This window comes from Peromyscus leucopus, chromosome 19, assembly GCF_004664715.2.
Source record: "Peromyscus leucopus breed LL Stock chromosome 19, UCI_PerLeu_2.1, whole genome shotgun sequence".
NCBI lineage: Eukaryota > Metazoa > Chordata > Mammalia > Rodentia > Cricetidae > Peromyscus > Peromyscus leucopus.
In genome coordinates, this window is record NC_051079.1 from 50,261,251 (window position 1) to 50,283,526 (window position 22,276).

The 22,276-nt window shown below is 47.7% G+C and overlaps 1 protein-coding gene across 1 annotated transcript in view; it reads left to right on the forward strand.

Annotated features, from left to right (window-relative positions):
• Positions 1–403: 403 nt before the first annotated feature.
• The window catches only part of Apcdd1 (APC down-regulated 1), a 31,683-nt gene continuing 9,810 nt past the window's right edge, over positions 404–22,276 (forward strand). Inside the window, exons 1-3 of the mRNA XM_028860010.2 lie at positions 404–607; positions 12,380–12,563; positions 15,365–15,896. Coding sequence (XP_028715843.1) covers positions 550–607; positions 12,380–12,563; positions 15,365–15,896 — 774 coding nt within the window. The 5' untranslated portion in view covers positions 404–549. The remainder of the gene's footprint in view (positions 608–12,379; positions 12,564–15,364; positions 15,897–22,276) is intronic.

Sequence of the window (22,276 nt, forward strand, 5' to 3'; positions counted from 1 at the left end):
GGCAAGAGCCCTGGAGGAAGTGGGAGAGGAGTGGGAGGAGATAGCAAGTAGGCGGACGAGAGGCAAGGAGCCCGCAGGCAGCAGGGAGGGCTAGAAGAGCCGGAGAGGGGGCGGGACGTGGGCGTGGCCGCACGGATACCCCGCCCCTCCCCGGCCCCGCCTCCGAGCCGTTCGCGGCGCTCTGCAAATATGAAGAGACTCTGCCGCGGCGGCAGTAGCGGCCACTGCATCTCCGAGCTGTGCGCGCCCCGGAGGGCCTCGGGACTGGGGCTAGGATCCAAGGGGCCGGGGCGGGACGCAGAGAGGCCGGGCTGCGGATCGGAACCCCGCGCGGACCGGGGCCCGACGGCGCCGAGGGAGCGCGCGCCCCGCAGCAGTCCCGCGCTGCGCCCACCGGGTATGGGGCGCGCGGCCGCCTGAGGCCGGGCCTGGCGGGCGCCCGCCGGGGGCTGCGGCCGAGGAGCCGAGCGCGCCCCGCATCGGAGCGGCCCGAGCACGCGCGCGGAGGGGACCGAGACGGACGACAGCGAGGCCCCGAGGAGCCCGGAGATGTCGCGTGTCCTCCGCATCCTGCTCGGATATCTATTCCCAGCCCTCCTGTTGCACGGTGAGTACTGGGGTGGGTGGATGGGGGGGTCGCGTCTTCCCAACGGCCCACAGACTACGATGGGAGTCGCGATCCGTCGCTGGGGACACAGTGCGCCCACTTGCCCAATCCGGCCGGTGCGCAGAGCCCCTTCCCCCAGCGGCGCTTACAGTGGTTTTTGCTGGGCAGTGTTCTTTCTGGAAGGATGCGAGCCTCGCCCAGACACATTTTATCTCTCACATCCGTAGCTGCACGGCCGACGGGAAACTTTTTTATCCACTCTGTGGGCCTTTCCAGCTGTAAACTGTCACGAAGTCGCAGGCTTTGCGGTCCCTTCCACCGCTGTCAGAGCGCAGCAGGGGCTCTCGGTGAGGTCCTGGCCTTTATGAGACTGTAAAGAGAAAGCTGTGATGGTTTATAGGGAGGACACGTCTCGCGGGTGTTTGTCTGCCGTCTGAGGACCAGCGTTTGTAGTCTGCTCGCACCTTGGCTCCGCATTGAAGCTTAGTGTGCTGCTGAGTTCTCTGGGCACAAGGGGGTTCTTGGTAGCGGGTCATGAAAGCCAGACTGAAGGGGCTGCACGCCCAGATCCCTCAGACTGGTGTGGGGGTTCAAGTCTTCCTGTGCTGCTGTTTGCGTTGGTTCTCCAGGCTGTAGGAAAAAAAAAAAACCTAGCCAGACATCTGCGCTCGACAGGGGTTCCAGAAATTGCACAGTGCAAAATAAGACAATTGCGTTGGTTGGGTGGACAAGGCATCTTTTTACGACAGGTGGTTGTTGATCATTGTAACAGGCATTGGTCATTCTGTTCAGAGCAGTGGTCAGACACCTGACGTTTCAGCCGAGTGACTTCACTGCTCTCCTTTCTTGACACCCAAACCTGCAGCTGGCCTGTTGGGACCGGGACTGTGGAGACCCTGACCCCAAGAGAATCAAGGGAAAGGAACTACAGGCTTCTGGGATGCTATTTCCTTTGTAGTCCTGCTAGGACAGCTTTCGAAGTACCCCCTAAGGCTTTGTGAACCTGCCTGCTCAATTGATTGCCAAGGTGTACACTGAGCCTTAGCCATCCCTGTGTCTTGAAAGTCAGGATGGAACGCTTGCAGTTCCAGGGCAAAAGAGAGAAGGTATAATTATAGGGTTGGACTTCTAGGCCCATCTGCTTAGAATTACAGAGCAGTTTTAATCTTTGGCTGAAACATGAAACAAATCAGAGCCAATGAACAGATCAAACAGCAGCTGCCACACACACAAGAAAAAAAAAAGAGAGAGAGGATGAAACAGGCAAAATTGCCCCCTTGTTTAAAAAAGAAAACTGTTGTAATGTCTGGGGAAAGATAGTAGTACTGTCAAATGAAGAGTTACTTGAAAGTTTCACATCCATAGAGTTTTTGCATGAAATCACGGCCGGTTGAGCTTCAGGGACCATCTTCACAAATGCACTATGGCCCCTCTCTGAGCCTTTCCCCGCCTCTTGAGAAACGGGCTGTAATGATATGCCTACCTACTTACCAATCCAACTGAGATAGGAGTCGCTGGCAGATATCAAGAGCCCGTATATACCAGTGTATCATTTGGTCCAATGTAGCCAGAAATCTCCCACATTTAAGTCGGGAGTCTGATTACTCCCTGGGATCTGGGGAAGTCTCCCCAGTGGTGCCAGGAGATGAACAAGACAGAGGGAGGCACTGCAAGAGGCAGTCTGAGCTGTGAATAGGAACAGGGCCAGAGAGCACGCATGTGTGTTTATGACCAGAACTGAAGATAAAAGGGGAGGTTTGAGAAGCTTAATTGGACAACCTAGATAAACCTTCACAGAGCAATGCCACTTCACGGAGATTGCAATGATGCAATTATTAAAACAAAAGCTGCCCAAAGTTCGACTTAGATCCAGGAGGGGGTTGTGGGTTCGGCGCTAGAAGCCAACACAAGGAGTAGTTATTCAAGTTACAAATGCTCATGGTCTCAGAAAGGTTGGCCAAAAACTAGTTAGGATAGTCTAAGGCACCAGAAGGGATTTGAAATCCTCCCTGCCCCTATTTTTATGTAATTGAAATATTTTAACTGAAAACAGGTATTAATCAACTTAACCCAGAGAGTGCTTGGGGAGCTGTACCATTTGAGAGATAGGTGTTTTATGGGTGTCTAAAAAGTTCTGTAGCGAAAGCTAGAGCCTGCTCAAGTATCTCAGTAAAAAACACAAGTTGGAAGGAAATCCCCAAATGGGTTAACAATTTCTTTCCTGATATGTAGGCATGATGCACTTACCATTTGACGATGATAGCAGTTTTGTAGATAAAAGCAAGTGTCGTGTGGCTCTAAATGTACTTGTAGCGACTTTAAACCGTTTCAGACTGCCTGTGCAGATGTGCTGCAGGGACAAGCGAGGTTAATGATGAAAACATAGTCCTTTCTGAAGGACTCGAGTGAGGGTGCTGGTGGCAGTGCCATTATGTGTGGGATCTAGTCTTGGTCCCAATCTCTTAGCTGCTTCGATTTCAATTCATTAGAAGTCATCAATCACCCCCCCAAATCCTATCAGTGAGTAAATTAGCTCTCACGGGACCCGGGACTTTGGGCTTTAAAAAAAAAAAAACTCTTTTATACAACTGTAAATGTAGTTCTAGACCCAAGTTCAAAGTGTGCAGAGAAGTGTGCCCATCAGCCTGCTTTCCTCCCCCCTCGTATTCTGCAAACAACTGCCCTTCTTAATCCAGATGAAGCCTCTTGAGCGTCACAAAGGTGCACAGCTGGCAGCTATCCATTACCACCACCGTCCTGTTGGCGTAAGATGAAAAGGCCGTTACGTTCGCTCACGGGTCACATTTTAAAACTCCTTCAGCTCTAGACACAGACGAGCAAAGGTGTGGAGAATGAGTGAGGCCACACTGGCAGTACGGGGAGCACACTTCCGTGGTGGGGCGGATGTCGGGAGACGGTTGTTTCTCACACACTGTCTACTTCTGCAGGACCTTTGTAATTCTTCCCTTTGGTTGAACCTGTTCCATCAGATGCTTAGGGGCCATGAAGATGGCTCCCTCGGTGAGGGGCTTGCCTTACAAGCAACAGGACCTGAGTTGGGTCCCCAGAACCTACACAAGCATACTTGTAATTCCAGTGTTGGGAAGGCGGAGGCTGACATAGGCCTGGTCAGCCAGGCTTGCCTACTTGAATAGTGGGCCAGTGAGAGCCTGTCTCCCCCCCTCCCCCCTCTACATACACCCCCCCACCCCCGCCAAAAAAAAAAATTGTAGTATCTGAGGCCTGACACTGAGGTTGTTCTCTGGCCTTCACACACAGGAATACACTCACGTGACCCTACACCTACACACACACACACACACACAGACTGGGAGGGGAGAGGGAGGTGGACTTTTAAAAACTGCCAATTGCCAAATCAGCGCTTAACCAACAAACTTCCAGAAAACATTGAAGTGGAGCCCAGTAGAGATCTTCAAAGCGGCATTTTACTGACAGTAGTTTTTGTAACAAACCAAACATTTCCTTCCCTCTCCCTTTCCCTTCTTTGTCATAGATGGAATCCTGAAGAGGATCATAAATTATTTGTACACACTAGGGGGCAAGGACCTCGGACAGATGTTAGTCTCTGTTAAATAGACTGACTCTGACTCGCATCACATGTGACCGGGGAGTTCTGTGATGGTCATGTGCGTTCTTTCCCCCTAAGAGATAAAAGAAGTAAACGCCGGTGGGTGATGGGATCCTGTAGCTGCATACTGTTTAGGGGCATGTGACGACTGATACGGTCCAAGTGAAGCATACGCCATGGGAGAGCAGGGATGGGAGCTGGCGTGGTGGTGGTGATGTGCAGAGGCACAGGACACGTGGAGCAGGTGTGTCTTCAGCAGATCTGCCGCCATCACACAGGACACTCAGGAAAAACACCTGCCACCACCTGCCAGGACCCGGTGCGACTGTCATTGATTGTATTCGTGCAGGCTATGGGGGGGGGGTTCTCCCCAGCTTCAGGGTGAATTATTCTGGAGAATGGAGGGGTAGGTATCTAATTATGAGAAAGGATCTCTATGAGAACTCAGTAAGTGTATCCTGTTCTGTAAGCGCCCCCCCCCCAGTTTTATTCCTTCAGCTAGCCATTGTTCAAAAAGTTGATCTGTGAGTCCACTGCCTACGTGTTCCACTGCTTCCTAGGTGCAGGGCTGAGGAGGGGTTTTCCCTTTTCCTGAGAATTCCTGAAGAATATCTAGTGTTAATGAAGAAATGACTCAGAGGACCCCAGATCCAGGATGGCCTGCTGTGAGTCATTGTTCTAGTCTGCTTTTGGGAATCCCACACATGTACCACACAAATACACACACACACACACACACACACACACACACACACACACACACCACAAATACCACACATATACATGCACCATATACACTATACATACATGCCCCCCCACAGCATGTTTCATGCATATAAAACACACATGTATATTGTACATACACAAACACCATATACAGCACAAAGATCATATCACATACAGATACATAGACATACATACCACACATGTATGTATGGTACAAATATCATAGGTATCTGTGATATACATACAAACAGCACCCACCTACACCACAAACACTACACATGAGCATATATTATAAAGACATACCAAACATATATCATACCCATATACCATACACAGTGCACACATATATGCTGCACTTGCATATACTATTGATATGTAGTATACACACACATATATACCACATACATACAGAGGACTTGGCCATCTCAGTTCAACCTATATCCAGCCCAAAGGCCTTTATAGGTATTAAAAGATGCCCACTAATCAAATCATTGTAGCCAGACATGTGAAATTTTCACTTTATTAATTTTTTTTTCTAAAGAGTACATATTCCCTGTATGAAGGTTTACAGACAGTATAAGCATTTCTTTTCATTTCTGTTTGTCATTGGAAAGAAACGTGGAACTAAACACAAGAGCATGGTGTGCACCAGGGCCTGGATGGTGTTCAGGCATGGTACCATCTGCAGTATACAAGCTCTTATTCCAGAACCCGGAAGCCATGCTGGAGCTTATCTCCCCATATCCACTTCAAAGCATGCTTTAAAGTAATGACTGCTCGTTTAATTGGGCAGGGCGATTTCATGGCTAAGTAATTACCTGTAGTTAAGCTAATCAGTCTTATTTTCTATATCAGCACTAGTGCTGACTTGAGATACTGTACCCCTCTGATTATCAGGCACACACATTATGTCAAGTAGGGAAAGCTGCAAAATGAGTTTTGAGAAAAGGATCCTTCAAAACCCTCTGCTCAGAGACAATATTGCTAATGTGTTGACATTACATTTATTGACGTTTTAAAATTACATTTTAGGTATTAGGGTATGTCTCTGGAGACTGGTCTGACCAAAAATTACCCAAGTGTGCTTGAAAAGTATTGCTTTCTGGTGAATTTTGCATTGTGTTATCTAAAAAATGGCTTAGAGGATTTTACATCCCCGTCGGTCTACCTAGGCATGTGGAAACCAGAACCTATCTAGATAATTTAGTTCTTAAAATGTTATTGAAAAAAAAATCAAGGATTTGGATTCATATACTTTCCAAATGTCAACCATGGAGTTTGCATAAGGAAGAACCAAACACACAGTGTTTATTTAGCCCTTTGTTGAGTAAATAAATGTTGTCTCTCAGAAGGTGAGCAACCACTGCCTCTCTCCCTTCCCATCTTTTCAAGGGTCTTCTTTGGTTTCTCAGTAGCCTGGCTTGCTTCTGAGTGCACCGTGGGTCTGGGAAGGAGATGTGTGGGTGATGGTAGGAGTCCCAGCTTTATCCTTTTGAAAGCTCTGCTAAGTACCACCTTCAAGCGCATTCGTTACCTGTTCTTTCAAGTGATGTAAACAGCTGAGCACTTGGCTCATTATTTAGAACACAAAGTTCAGTGTGAAAGTCGACCTTGTGCTTCCTCTTATTCAAGCAAATCTGGCTTTTAGTTGCTGATGTTGGGTGTTCTTACTGAGAAGCAGACTGTTGTGGGTGAGTATGTTGGTGGATGAGATCACAGCAAAGTCTAAGATTCCTGGGTGCAGTAACTCACCCACCTGTGGGAGTGTGTCACTCATGTGACATGTCACATCTGCCCCTGTGCACACACGTGAGCAGTCTCTGCAGAATTCCGGGATCCGTGTAATATTCGGAAAGCGATAATCTATAAATGCTTAACCTCACAGAACTTAATTTGTTTTCAATAGGTGACCAATTTCCTTCCAGACTTCCACATTACTCCTACTCTCACACTCCCTCAAAAGAAACCACCCTTTTGCCATAATGATTTTATTTGGGTCCAGGCCATGCTTGAGATCATTTTCTGGAGAAGTTGTTTGATGGCTGACTTACTCAGAATTCCCCTGGACTGAGAACAGTGATGGGAGCTTCCCTGTCAGTGGGCACTGTGGCCAACTATTCATAAATTTACCTCAGTGTCCCCATGCCTGAGTGGTAACTAGTGACTGACCAAATGAGGCAACATGAAAAGTGAATTGTCAAGTGGTGTGTGACCACAAAGGCCCCTGGGTTGACCAGAAGTCTAGGCTGGGCTCCTTAACTGGCCCATCAAGGCTATGCCTTGAAAAAGAAGTGGTGAGGTATAAGGATATTGGTTTTAGTGTTTCCCAGAACTGAAATGGATACATCAAATGAGCTTCTAATTCCTAGACCTTAAACAGAAGTAGCCCTTGAAAGAAGGCCATCCATATTTTTCACATCAGCCAAAAAACCCAGAGACAGTTTTATCCACCTAGAAAGAGAAAGAAGACAGACACAAATATGCTTAAGACATGGTATGCCCTTCAAGGGGTTCATGTGTAGGAAGCTGTGTGGTGATGTCAGGTAGTGGAATCTTTAAAAAGTGAAGCGTAAGCCAGGCTTGGTACATGCCTATAATCACAGTTTCTTGAAGGCTCAAAAGATCAAGGCCATCCTGAGCTACAGAATGAGTTTAAGGACGGCTGGGTAACTTAGTGAGACCCTATTTAAAAAAAAAAAAATGAGAAGAGGGCTGAGGATGGGGTTGTTCAGTAATCAAGTACTTGCTTAGCATGCACCAAGTGCTAGGTTTGATCTAAGTATGCCCAAAACTCTAAGTTTGATCTAAGCCTGCACGAAACTCTAGGTTTGATCAGTCCCCAGGACTTTTGCTAGGTGGGACCTTAGGTGAGGCCTATTGGGGAGGAATTAAATCACTGGAGGCATTGCCCTTGGCGAGAATTAATGCTGGTCTCAGGAAGTGAGTTCCATCCTTTCAAAAGCAAGTTGCTGTAACAGATCACATGGAACCCCTACCTGTTCTTGAGTATATTGCCATCACAATGCCATCAAGCATGCTATGAGCCAGCACAATGTGAGAAGCTACAGCCTCCAGCAGAGCCAAGCAAAAATCAATGCTATACTCTGTATTAAAAATCAACATAATTAAACATTTTTCTAGCCTCAGGTAGCTTGTTATAACAATGGGAAATAAATTTATACAATTATTAACATACCCACCTCACCCTACCCCACACACACTATAAACTCACCATCATACCTGTTGAGTCTTCTCCCCCTGCTGGTCACCTGTTCCCTGGATGAACTGGCTACCTCACTAGGTTGCTTAGCTGTGTTCATGACCAAGAGCCACATAGTAAGTTGGCATTTGTCTCCTATTTTCCAATTATTTGCATAATGGGTTTTACTTTTCACCACTGGCTAAAAACACAACCATAACTTTCCTTCCCTGTGTGAGTCCATTCCTTTGAATGACCTGTCTAATTACTAACCATCACTCTTGCCTCTGCCTTTGAGTCCCTGGCTTTATTCCCAGAGCCTCCCTTGGTCATCTCTATCCATTTCCTATCCAGACCTCCAAGTCAACAACACTCACCTTAATTCATATTTGTACTTCCTGACTCTAAAATACACAAAGAATTAATAGGTATTTGTTAAGCTGAGCAGAGCTTGTCAACAACCATGTGCCTGGTGCTCTGTGTTCTACCCCCTGATCTCCTCTTTTTCAGAATCATTATAGAACACAGGCTGCCAGCCCCGCTCTTCTCTCTCTTCTTCAGAATCATAGAATGTTGTCGTCTGCCAGCCCAGGCTTAATTCTGAGTATCTGGTCCTCCTCAGAGCTCAAAGGGTGACCAGTGCTGGGCCACCATTGCTTTGACTGTTTGTTAGGAGAGAGTTTTTGAGATTGGCTTAAGAATGTTATTATTACCTGGAACAGTAGCGCTAACAGTGCATGAAATGCATTGTGCTGGATTAGACCAAGCCCAAGAGGAGTGACATTGTCTGCTCATTACCCATAAGTGGGCTGAAGCTCAGAGAGGTTGAGTAATTTGTGTGAGTTCATTAGCCTAAGTATGTTTCACCAGTTGCAAGATGCCCTTCCTCTCTTTTTTCCACTTTAAGATCTTTGTGGTGAGTGTGCATCTTACCACCGATGGGAGTCACAGTCTCTTTGGTCTATAAAGTATTAGTGAAGAAAAGTGTGGTGGGCTCTGCCACTGAGCTAAACTCCTGATTCATGACATTGTTTTTGCCTGTGTCAAGTTGGACAGAAGTATTCATCTTTTCCCCACCCTTGTTTCCTGTGTGTGTATCTTGTGCTCCTTGTTTTGATTTTAGTTGCGAGTAGGTTGGTTTTGAAAATCAAGAGTCAATTACTGAGTCAGCATGTATGCTTTCTCTCTATAACCTGCTGATAAATGACTCTCAGAGCCTGAGAAGAAAACCACTGTAAAAGGTAAACAGGCTTATAACAGAGCAACAAGTGTTAATTTGTCCTCAGTGGGGCAAATATTTATCATGGGAAGAATAACTGCAATTCCATATTTTCTCACCCAACATGTCTTAGTGACTGGGAAATGAGGATACCCATAGAAACATAAGGCTGTGTTTGTGTTTTGTGACCAAGACACATGAAGAACAAACATTTGCCACCAAAGGCCTGGAAAATTCCAAATCTCCTTGAACAGATAAATGTCAAAGCCATTTGAGGCTGCTGTGAATGATTCATGGGCATTGTTGAAGCATTATGTCATTGTTAAATGCAAGTGTTTTGTCACTGGTAATAAAATAATGATGCATCTCAACCACCATTGAAGTCTTAGGTTGAATAAAATTCTGTAAGCAACAAACCCAGTTTTAAACTCAGACTACCCAGCTCAGGCGACTTCACCCATATCCCTTGCACTCCTGGCTTTTATTAGCCAGGAGTTTATGAGAGACCATTCATAGAGTGCAAAGGAGTTTGCAAATCAAATTTTAGAACATAATTTGGTCATGAGATGTTGGCATTTTTATTGAATGCTAGAGTCACATTTCAAGTAGAATTCTCTCCAGCTCTCATGCCTTAGGACTTTAATTAAGATCTATTTGAAACCAGCCACATTATAATTGATCATATTATTGACCCACCAGATAGCAGATTTTATTACATTTCGTTCATTGATTGCCTAACAAGGGACGTGCAGGAATGTTTAGTGTCATTAGGATAATTATAACTGTTGGAGCTGGTGGAGGTATGGTGGAGGTATTTGTCCCCTGTATTAGTTCATAACCAAATGAGCGATCACTGTGGATGTCAGACAAATAGGGACTGAATGATTAGACTTGTGAGAAATCCTCCGAGAGTGCACACCGTGTAGATGGCGTCCATCACAGAGTTGCCAGCAGTTCACTCCTGACTCGTCGGACCTTCTACCTGGCCCAGTGCCCAAACTGAACAACAGCAGGGGCAGGCTCTTCTCTCTGTCTGTCTGTCTGTCTGTCTGTGTGTGTGTGTGTGAGTGTGTGCGCGCGTGCATGTGCGCGCGCGCGCGCATGCTCTTTTGTTAACAGGCTGGTTTGGGAAAGAAAGAAAGGTCTGCGTTCAGCAAGCTTGCTGCTCCTTCCACTGCCCAGGCCACCCACCCGGGAGAGTACATGTGAGATGGAAAGTGATGCTCGGAGCATCACTGGAGGAAGCACCTTCTCGCCATGAAAACCTAGAAATGGAAGCCCTTGCTCCATAATTAGGACTATAAATAATGATGTCATTGGACAGCAATTGCCCGCTTTTATTATTGCCTTCAGGCAGCTCAGGCCAAAAGCAAGTGGTCTTAGCCTTAGATCGCACACCACCTGTAATAGTAACTTCTACCTCACTGTGATGGCAATATCTGATAACAGCAAAGGAGAATGCTCATTCTGGCTCCTTCTTCCAGAGTTTCCATCCATCATGGCAGGGAAGGCAGGGTAGAATAATACAGTCCATGGTGGTGGGAGCATGTGACAGGGGCTTTTCACTTTAAGTTGGACCAGGAAGCAGAAAGGGCAATGGCAGCAGAGCTCAGGCTATAACCTTCCAATGCCTGCCCTCAGTGACCTATTTCTCCCTGCTAGGCTCTACCTCCTGGAGGTTCCACAACTTCCCAAAATAATGCCACCAGCTGGGGAACCAACATTTCAAACTGTACGCCTGTAGGGAGACATTGCACATTCAGACCATGACATATCACCATCAGCTTAGGTCAAGAGTCTCTCACTCAGGTTTTTGTTAGTTGAATGGTGCCCATAGGTGCCTCCTCCTCGTGGCTCCCAACTGTGTTTGAATAGTGTGAATAAGTAGAAGCAGTTGCTCCGACCACAGTGCAGCATTTTATAAAGGGAACCCTGAGAGCTCATATGCAGAGACATGTAGCTTCTAACTGCTGGGACTGTATACTGACAATCCATCCCATCCTCTGAGCATTTGAGCCACTGATAGCAGATAATCTGAATATGAGCAGCCAGCCTGCAGGTTTTAAGGGTGGCACCCACAGTGGCCTTGACACCACCTATTGGACTTTACCTCTTGAAAGGTCGGGCCGTCTCTTAAAGACAAATCTGAAAGCCAAGATTCTAATTCATAAGCCCTTAGACAAACCACAACAAGGGTGTCCATTTGGAGTCTGTGGTAGCCTGAAAAACTGTGACTCAGTATCCGCATGTGGGAGGCTAGCCAAGGAGCAGATCCCAGCCAGAAGCTTTAGAGCTGTCCCTGGCCCCTTCTCTTTCTACATCTTCCAGGCTGTTTTCACCAGTGTTGATCTCTTTGCCCTTTCTGTTCCTCACCTAAACATGCCAGTTTGTGAAGGCACCCTTCTTGAGATCCCCTTTCCCCCTCCCTTCAATTCACCTCTTTTTTTTCAGTGCCTCTAGAATAGTGTTTCTCAACCTGTAAGTCGAGACCCCTTCGGATAGGGGTTGCCTAAGACCATCAGGAAACACAGATATCTACATGACAGTTCATAGCAGTAGCAAAATTACAGTTATGAAGTAGCAACAAAAATAATTTCATGGTTGGGGGTCACCACAGCATGAGGAACTGTATTAAAGGGTCTCAAGCGTTAGGAAGGTTGAGAACCACTGCTCTAGACCATGCCTCTCCGAATTGACCTTGTAAGTTCCGTTCAAGGCTCTACCATGCAGGTACTTGTGAAGATGTAAGAAACCTAGGTGAATGCATCTGAACTCTGGCTTTGCAAGGAACTAGCTGGGTGGCCCCAAGCAAGCTAGGTTCTGATTCTCATAGGCCTCGGTTTTCCACCTGGAAAATGATCTCCAAGAGTGTTCCCCACTTCGGCTTGGGAATTCCGAGACAGTGAGCACTATGTATGTGCAGCCTGGTGGAGTAAGCATGCTTTTCCATGGCAGCCACTCCCAGCTCTAGACATAACTGTCTACCTGACTCACACCTGATGCTGCCTCTTTTGCTTACTTTCTGCTCTTGTCTTTCAGGGCTGGGAGAGGGTTCTGCCCTCCTTCATCCAGACAGCAGATCACATCCTCGGTCCTTAGAGAAAAGTGCCTGGAGGGCCTTCAAGGAGTCACAGTGCCATCATATGCTCAAGCATCTCCACAATGGTGCACGGATCACTGTGCAGATGCCCCCAACCATTGAAGGCCACTGGGTGTCCACAGGGTAAGAACTGGCCTTGAGACAGGAAGGGAAGAGAGCAGTCTGGGAGTGGGATCTAAGGAAGACCCTCTGGTGGGTTTAGATGCTGACTTTGTGGAATACACAGTAACTGAGAACCAGGCAACTCTTGGAAACTAGGGTTGGTTAAGCAGAGCTAAGAGCTGTAGAAATCTTATGCCCAAAGCGGCAATGGTATCATAGCATTGCTAACTACACAGTGTGAGTGAATAGATCCTTGTTTACTGAACTCCGTGGGACTACTTGCACATAAAGAGAAACCATTAGCAAGTGAAATTAAGCGTTTGTGTTTCACTAACCCTGAAACATGACTGCAGAGCTTCTTATGGTCTAAATATTCTCGCCATATTCTAGTAACTTAATCTATGGCTTCAGGGCGCTGGGAGTAAGTTAAGAACTGCCTCCACTAGCCAGTTCTTAGATTCTTTACTGTGTTGTGAAGCTGAGATTAATCCCAGTTTGAGCTCTGGCTTATCTTCCATTAGAGCTTTTAAAAATAGCCTAGAGGCAGATCAGCGATTTTCTTTCTACCCATTAAATTGTTGAGCATTTACAAGACTAACTGGGATCTGATGACTCCTCCCTCCTCTCAATTCCTGGGATATGGATAGCAGCCTCCAGTGACCTTGGGAAAAAATAACCAAACACGTATGGACAAAAGAAAATCCTATAAAATGATGACATTGAGTTTTTTTTCTAAAAATGGGCCTCTTAAAATAACTGTAATAAATCTCTTGCATATGGATTTTAAATGTGAAATTATGATGAAATTATTCCTGAAAATGGTCATTTATTCGGTGGCTGCTGTGGGTATATTTTGTGTATATAGTGGTGACTCTGACAGACTTGGTCCCTATTGTCGGAGATTTTGCAGGGGGTCACAGAGAGGCAGCGGTGGGGATGATAGCAGGTGTGGGAGGAGAGAGCCTTATTTTAGGGTCAGGATGGACCCTGAATGTCTACTATCTTCTTGAAGGAAGAGTTATCTATGTAGAGAAACTAGCCAAGTTATGGCTGCATATAGGGTGAGCATGGCCTGACAGCCTGGAGACCTCACTGGCACCAGCCCTGCAACCTAGCTCCCTGAGGGTGGCTCTGGGCATCTTGCAAAATAGGCCTTTTGGTTATTGTTGTTGAACTGGGGTAGGCTTTTTCTTGTGTTGTTTCATTTTGGTTTTTTTGATTGTTTTTTGTTTGTTTGTTTGCTTGTTTTTGAGATAGCATTTCATTGTGTTGCCCAGGCTAGCCTTGAACTCGGAGCTCAAGTGATCCTCTCACTTAAGCCTCAGGAATAGCTGGGGCTACAGGTATGTGCTGTGTCCAGCTAATAGGTCTTCTAATCTAGGGAAACTTGAAAGCGAATGAATGGTGCCATGTCCGGACCATGCTTAAAATGAGATTGATTCAGCTTTATGAAAGGGCACTCCAGCTGTTTTGTGGCAAGTGTATGGGAGCAACCATAAGCTGGAAGTGACTGTTGAGAGCCTTACACACGTCTGCCTAGAGCTGATGGTGGCTTACGTGGAAAGGATGGGAGAGCAGTGGAGAAATGGCTGGGTCTGAGATACACTGAGTTCAGGGTAGAATCCACAGGGGTTGATATTGAGATTAAGAGAAAGAGAAAGAAAGAGAAGAGGTCTTCCTACCTCTGCTGAGCTCTATCACAGCTCACACTAAACTCCAGTTCCTTTGGGACAAATGCCTAGGGTAGACTTTGCCTCTTTCTTCTGCCTCCAGTGATCAGTGCTCAAACGACCATGCCTTTTACATCCTTAAGGCATTATTCAACAGCAATGAATATGTTGATATAACAAAAGTGCTTGTATTAAGTCGTAGTTATTGCTCATCTGTCTGCCAACTCAAAATCTAAATTGTGGACAATTTTAAGAAGCACCTGTGTTTGTGCTTGATTTAGCCATGCCGTCGGCTCAGATCAGAGTTCTTTAGGAGCAGAGGTAGAATTCTAATGAGCCAAGAGTCATAACTGGAAAGACCAGGGTCTAGCCAGCTTCATAGACAAACTCTGGGCAGTGATTCAAGGAATCCCTTCCCTCTACTGGTACAGGCTCTGCTGTGTCTATATGGATTGATGGCAAACCCTATGAGGATGTGTCTGAGCCCATGAGATATTTTGCTTGGGAGCCTAGCATTTACCTAAGGACATGTCCCCTTTGTCAACTAATACACACCAAAGGAGTCCTGGTCTCTCTCTTATTATGTTAGCTTTGCTCCCATTACTATATATATATATATCTTTCCCCACTGAGAGAATAATAGAGTGGATAGAAAGGCAAACTTCCGTTTCTGCCAAGATTCCATATCAGAACAAAGGACAAGGTTCATCATTTGAAGTGTTCATGAATCCTTTTGGTCTACCAGGTAAGTTCCTTATATAGACCAGACCAGTGGCAGGCACACTGTCCCCTCTTATTCCAGAGAGAAGGGAATGTCCCTGTGAGGCCTGTGTTTCACATCACATACAATGAATGAAAAACTTTTAGGTTAGACTGGTTAGGGTCAGTCACTGAGGCCGCATTGCCTAGCTTCATGGTCAGGCTCTGGCACTTGCTTTCTTGTGATCTTGTACGTGTTTCTTCTGACTCAGTTTCCTCAGATGTGAGTGGTAATCATGCACAATGCCTGGGTTGTTGTGAACATTCAATGGATTAGCATTTGTAAAGGGCCTGGTCAGCACTGTTCTTACTGCAGTGACTTTTCACATGCTTACTCTAATTCACACACACCATTGGATTTACTCAAGATTTACCTGCTCTGTTCTTCAACAGCTGTGAAGTGAGGTCGGGGCCAGAGTTCATCACCAGATCTTACCGATTCTACAGCAATAACACCTTCAAGGCCTACCAGTTCTACTATGGCAGCAACCGCTGCACAAATCCCACCTATACGCTTATCATCCGAGGCAAGATCCGTCTGCGCCAGGCATCCTGGATCATCCGTGGGGGCACCGAGGCTGACTACCAGCTTCATGGCGTCCAAGTCATCTGCCATACAGAGGCAGTGGCTGAACAACTGAGCCGACTAGTGAACCGAACTTGCCCAGGCTTCCTGGCTCCTGGTGCTCTCTGGGTACAGGACGTAGCCTATGACCTATGGCAAGAAGAGAGCAGCCACGAATGTACGAAGGCTGTGAACTTTGCCATGCATGAGCTGCAGCTCATCCGTGTGGAGAAGCAGTATCCCCACCACAGCCTGGACCACCTGGTAGAGGAGCTCTTCCTGGGCGACATCCACACTGATGCTACCCAGAGGGTGTTCTACCGGCCATCCAGCTATCAGCCTCCCCTGCAGAATGCCAAGGTACCCACCTAGCCATAGATCCCTGCAGGGTCTGCATCCCCTTGACTAAGTAAGACAGGTGGCCCATGAGGCATGTCAGAGAGATCCCGGGGGGAGACCTGAGGAATGTAGGTGTTTCTGGAAAGTAAAGGCAGAAGTGTGGAATGCTGGGAAGTGACATGTAGCTGGGAGTTCTGGGCTGGGGAGTAGTTGTGATGCTCATGAAAAATAACTCCAACATCTCAGAAACGCCTTATAGCCCAGAGGACAGCATGAGGAGCATGAGGGGTACCATGACAACCGTGCTGGGAAAGACTCCCATCAGCAGCACACACCCTAACACTAGGGGCCTCCTGAGACATGCTATCATGACCCTCTAAGGTTCTCAGGGGTCAGGTGCCTTCACCATACATTTGGTGGATTTCAGTGCCAACTCTGGAATCAGATCTCTTCCTTTCAGACCCGAGTTCTTCCCATTTTATTAAATGACTTGGAAAGCCACTGTGATTAGAAGTGGGGGGTTGAGGAGGGCAGGAAGCCGTTAAAACCTTCGCATGCTCATTATTTGAGTTATGTCCTAGTAATATTTGGAATTCACAAGGGATCTCCTCCCCCAAGCTCCCAATCGTATCAGTCAGTGTGCAACTCATTCATTTCCACTGAGATGTGTGTGAAGTTCTGGGCCGGGAGGAGCAGACAGATTCAAGCCTGTTGGAGTGGTCAGGGGAGTTACTGTATGGTGCCCTCCAGCTGTGCTCACCAGCCTCAGAGGAACAGCTAAGAATGGTGGGTCTAAACACGAGGCTCCGGTTGACTTTGATTCATTGTTTAAAGTCTTCTTTATAGAACTCACCTGAGGTTACTCATCACTAATCATGCCGTCTCAGGTACTTCTCTGCTGGAGATGGCACAGTGCCTGTCTTTGTAAGCTCCTGTAATGGAGTTTTATTAAATAATCACCTTGACTGAAACTGAAAATTCTGCCCTGTGTGCAAGGTGATGCTGCATGGAGGGCCAGAGCCCCCCAAAGAGTCTGAGGCTGTGCTGCAGTGCCTTGGACAGCTCACCCGCAGGACTCCGCAGGGCTCCTACAGCTTTCCTCCCACATGGAAGAGGAAGCAGGTACACCGTGCTCCACCCTTAGTGTTCAGAAGCACCCAAGAGTCCAGGGCAGCCTGTAGTTGAGGAATGCCTGGTATTCTCTTACTGTGATGAGCAAGGGACCTGAAGCTCGGTCCCTTCAGTGTGTCTGAGCCACAGGACAGATGGTACAGGGAGGGGGCTGCTTCACAGGATGCTGCCTGCTGCCAGAGGTGTGGTTCTAGGCCAGGCTTCAGTAGATCTTTTAGAAAAGTGGCTAAGAACTGCTGGCTTCCAGTTCTGTTCTGAACCCTGGCCGGCTGGTAGCATCATCTATACGCTGCACTGAGCATTGAAGGCTTAGAATTGGATTAGAAATGGAGGCAGGGAAGGGGATTTCACGGCTACATGTGAGGTGTCCTTTGAGTGGAAGCTAACTGACTTTCCATTTAGTGTGACTGTAAGTGGTCCGGGTTGTCCACTAAAGCCACCCTAACCAGGAGCATGTGCCTGTTCTGTTACTCCAAACCACCATGGCAGTCTGCCAAGCACGCAACGCCATCGTCATCCCCCCCCAATCCCTCCCACGGACTTACCAGTGAGCGGGGAAACAGCTGTGTGCTGAGCGTGTAGGCTCATGACTAATCCCAGCACTCAAGAGGCTGAGGCAGGATAGCTGAGAGGTCTGCCTGGGCGATGTAAGGAGACAGAGAGTACCCAGGCCAGCCTAAGCTGCAGTATAAGGCATTATCTTGAAAACAAGCGAAAATCCAAAGTAACAGCAGCAAAACCTATCCCATTGGTCGTGAGGGAGGGGTAGAGTCAGGTCAGGCTGTCTGCCCCCCCATCTGACCTCATGCCACTGTTTGCACACCCAGGGCCTGGTTCTCTTTCCTTGCCAGCATGTGCCCACTGAGGCTCTTTGATGTCTTACACTCCTTTTAAATGCCAGAAGGAGAATTGGTTTTTGTTTCCTGTCCTCTCCCCAACCCCCACCTTTCTTACCTGGATCTCTTCCCCCTACCTTCTCTGGTGTACCTCCAGGGTGTGGAGGTCTCCGAGTGAACCTCTCACCTACTGGCCGCCGTCCAGGCCCAGGGTGGACCTTCTGTGATGTCTGTCTTCCTCCCTGGTTGAACCTGTCTGGCTTGTGGCCCCTGGGGGTGGCGAGGAGTGTCTTCCGAGTCAGTTATCCAGCCCTGGCATGGGATTTCAGGGTGACAGGCATGATGCTGATCTTCTCTAGGGGAGTTTTTGTTTGTTTGTTTGTTTGTTTTTTGTTTTTGTTTTTTTATTTCTAAAGAGTTAAAAGAGTTTCTTGAACTCTGGATAAATTGGCAAGCATGTGGAATTTGGAAGTGGGAGCCAGTCTAGGACACAGCTGTCTTGCTGGCATCAGCTGGGGTCAAGCGCTCTCTCTTTACCTGACCCCCTAGGGCCCGGCACCTCTTGCCTCTCCAGTGGAGGAACTGTAAGGATGCTGTCTCTCCTGTCTCCTTGGACTGGAGAGTGGAGCCCTGCTGGCTGACGGCTCCTGGAGAAATGAGGATGGCTGGCTGGAGAGTGTCCAAACGCTGTCTGATGCCTGCTACGAGACACTTCCTCCTCTCTTCTCCTCCCTTTCTGTGGAGGCAGTTGTGGGCGAATTCATCCAGATTCTCAAGACTCAGAGTCTATAAACCCTAGGTCTGGGTCCAAGATTCCAGAAACGTGAGGGGTGGACAGAACTCGAGGAAGTGATGTTTATCCAGACTGTACTTCATAACAGGGATAAGGACGGGGAAGACCAGCATGTTGAAGGTGATCTCATTTGTATGGAACAAATCACTGAAGAAAGGGAGGAGCAGAGGGTGGGAGGAAGGGGAACCCGGCGATGAATTCTGAAGAAGGGTGGAGGCGGCAAACTGAGGTTTCCTTTAGGTATCTTCTGTAATTTGTACCATGGTCTTGTAGAAGCTAAACACCATTGCCAAGCAAAATTAAAATTCAAGGAAAGAAAAGCCCTGCTAGGAGTCTAAGGAATGGTGAAGCCATGGGTAAAACTGGAGTCCACTGAGAGAAAGGCTTAGGCCTCCCCGGGCCTAACAAGACCTATGCCGTGGGACCACTGTGGCTGCCCAGCTGGGATGTTCGCAAGGCTGTGAAAGGCCTCAGGCTGGAGCAGCTGAAAGGCCCATTCTCCTCCTGTTGTCCCCTTGTCTTGTGCCTCTCAGTGCACAGGGATGCCCCTCAGGAAGGTTTTAGATCCTCCCCAAGATGGCTAGCAGAAAGAGTGAATGGACTTGGCCAGTATCTCTCTAGGCGCTGGATGTGGTCAAGCCCAGTTGCTTGTGCCCATGGGACATTCCAGCAGCAGGTTGTCTGGGCTGGTTGTGGCTGTCTGGCCCGGGCCAGGAAGCACCCCAGAGTGTGTGTCTTCAAAGAGTACACACTTTGTACTGGGGGCCCTAGACTCTCTGGCTTTGAACTCTCTGCCTCCCCCCAATTGCTGGTCCAGGGAGACCTGACTGAAAATTAGTTTAATGCTAAATTGAGTTTGAAACCACTAGTCTTAGGCCCCTGTGGAAACAGGACACCATGTAAAAATAGAAACTTCAAGTCAACTTGTTTTGCTAGGCTTTATACAGCTTTGAGGTAAGGCTCGGAGTCCCTTGGCAAGTAAGTGCTGTTTGCAGACTCAGGTGGGTGGAAGAGTTCTTTCAGCAGGAAATTGGCTGCTCTTCATTAAGAAAAATCAAGGTGGCCTAAAATAACCCCTAAAAAGATGCCTGGAGTGGGTGTCTAACCCCAGCACAGCACCGCCCTCTGCCTTGATTCGATAGAGCCATGTAGTTGGCGTGTGCACCCTAGTTCAAGTGCAGTGATAGACTCATGTGGTTATTAAAAGCAAATAATGGCCAGAAGCCTTAGAAATGGCAAGACTTTTAAACAGGTGGAATTGATCATCCTCCAAAATCTTCCATGGATTCATCCACAGGATTATAAATCAAAGGAGCTGTCTAAAAGCAACACCCAGGCATTGTGTGTCTGAAATACTCTGACCATGTAGTTGCCTGGGGATAGGCGGAGGACCACATCAGGCCTTCACAGCACCTGACCCCTACAGAAGAGAAAGGGCCCAGAGCGCTGACACCCTCTCCAGTTCTATAGAAACCAGGCTGGGAGCCAGCATCAGTTTGTGATTCAGTCTTGTTCGAGAAGAGTGCCTTTCTACAAGGCGCTGGCTTTTTGTCCACATGGTGTTGGTTCCAAGATCCCCCCACAGATATCAAAAGACAGCTCAAGTCCTGTGACATGGGGTAGTGTGTGCGTGGAAGCTCTGTAAACCTCCCTTATACTTTAAACCATCACTCGTGGATGTTGAGTATCGGAGACAATGCGATTCTGTATAAATAAACTGTATCCTTCAGGAGTCAACAAGCGGAGACGCTTGCAAGTTTAGGACAGATGCAGTGTGTGTCCCTCGGTATTTTGGGCTGCATCTGGATGTATCCTCAGACCAAAAACCACACATGGAGAGGGCTAAGGGTGTGTGAAGAAGACAGATGATCTGTGAACTTGGTGGTATTGGTGACATCAGAGGGACTGGAGCAGGTTCTGTGGGCAGTAGGGTTTTCCAGCCCCTTGCTGCTGCTGGCTAGGTTGGCCCTTAGCTCCTTGAGCATATGCCGTGAGACTCCTGGGTAAGAAGACAGGACACTGACTGGCTCAGGGAAGGAGCCAGGTGCTTGTGGAAGGACCCTGTGTGCTTTCTCTTTGCCAGAGTTGGGGAAGGGAAGGAAAGGGCATTGCAGAGATGATGGAGATGGATATCATGGTGCAAGACCGCAGGTTTGGAGAGGCATGGCCTGAGATACTCCCCCAGGCCATTCTTAGGTAAATTTTCCTAAAGAAAATTCTTCCCGCTGCTGGGCCAAGGTGTTCAGTAGGCAGCAGATGCTTCCTGGTATATATATATATACAGACAGAGAGCCGGCCGTTGGGGTTTCTTTCTTGGTTTGACGTGTCACGCCGTGGCTGTACCGCAGTGCTGCTGAGGTGCCCTGATTGCCGATACAGATCTCGTTATTTCTCGACTCCTCCGGAGGGTTTTTGGCAGACAAACAGGCATGCAGGGTTGCTTTATTTAAGGAGTGAGCAGGCTAGGGAAGATTTGTTGTCAGGGACAATGCAAGCGGTAAACATTTCATCCCTTAAAAGGCAAGAATGCTGAAAGGCCAGAGTGAAACCCCCAAGAAGCAGGAAATTGGCCATTTGAAAAGTATGTCTAAGCAGCTAGGGAGAGAGGAGGGGGAGCAGGCGAAGAAGCTTCCTCTGTGGACAGTGGCGTCATCTTGGCTCCTTTAGGGATCAAAATGAACCAGGGATCGGTCATGGGTTACCTGAGTCTGAATATAAATTTATTCATTACGTTTATTTATTTTGTGTGTGTGCACACACAGAGAAATCCAGAGCTTGGCAGCAAGTGTCCTTATCCCCTGACCGTGTCCCTGACTCTGAATCCAGACCCAGGAAGCCCTGCAGGAAGCTCCTCCCACAGACAGCATCTCTCCATGTGGATAAATGTGACTTCCATTATTTAGCTCCTTACATATCCTGTGACAGCTTTCTCCCTGTCAGTCTGTCCGTCGGGAGCTTCATGGGGTCCAGCAGTATTCTCCTGAATAACCTGGGAAACATGAAGGGGAGCTCTCTGGTCTTGCCCTGAAAGGATTGGCCTGGCAGAAGCCAGGAAGGGTGCTCACATGAGGTTGTGTGCAACAGAAACGTCACCCAGCACACTGCAAATCGCCTTTGAAAGGAGAGCTTTCACCGTAGGCTTATAGCTACTGTGGCTCATTTATGGCTTTTCTGTATGAGAATCATGAATCCTTTCTTCTTTTTTATCCTATGGAGCAAAGCCCTAGGAAAGGAAGTTTCCATCATCTACCCCCATTGCTGTCCTTGAACAAAACTTTTAGCCAAGAATTGCTGCTTTGAAGGCTTGTGTTTTGTCCAGCCTGCTGCTCCAATTGATCTTTCACAAGATCTCAAGTAATTTCTTCCATTCTGGGAAGTCCATGGAAACAAGTGGGCACTGTCGGCAGATGCTGTTGACCAACCCTCCAGAAATAAATGTTGGCCGGAAACAGGAGAAGCCTGAAGAGCCCCCATCAGTCATCAGCCCCAGAGCCCTTTTCCGTAGGGCTATAGCCCTTGTCGAGGGGACATTTGCTGTTTGCAGAACCTCGAGCCTGAGAGCTGAATTAAGATGAAGGGCAGCATTCCACAAGCCCTAGGACCAAATTAGAGGCCCAAGGTTGTGAGATCATCTGGCCTGA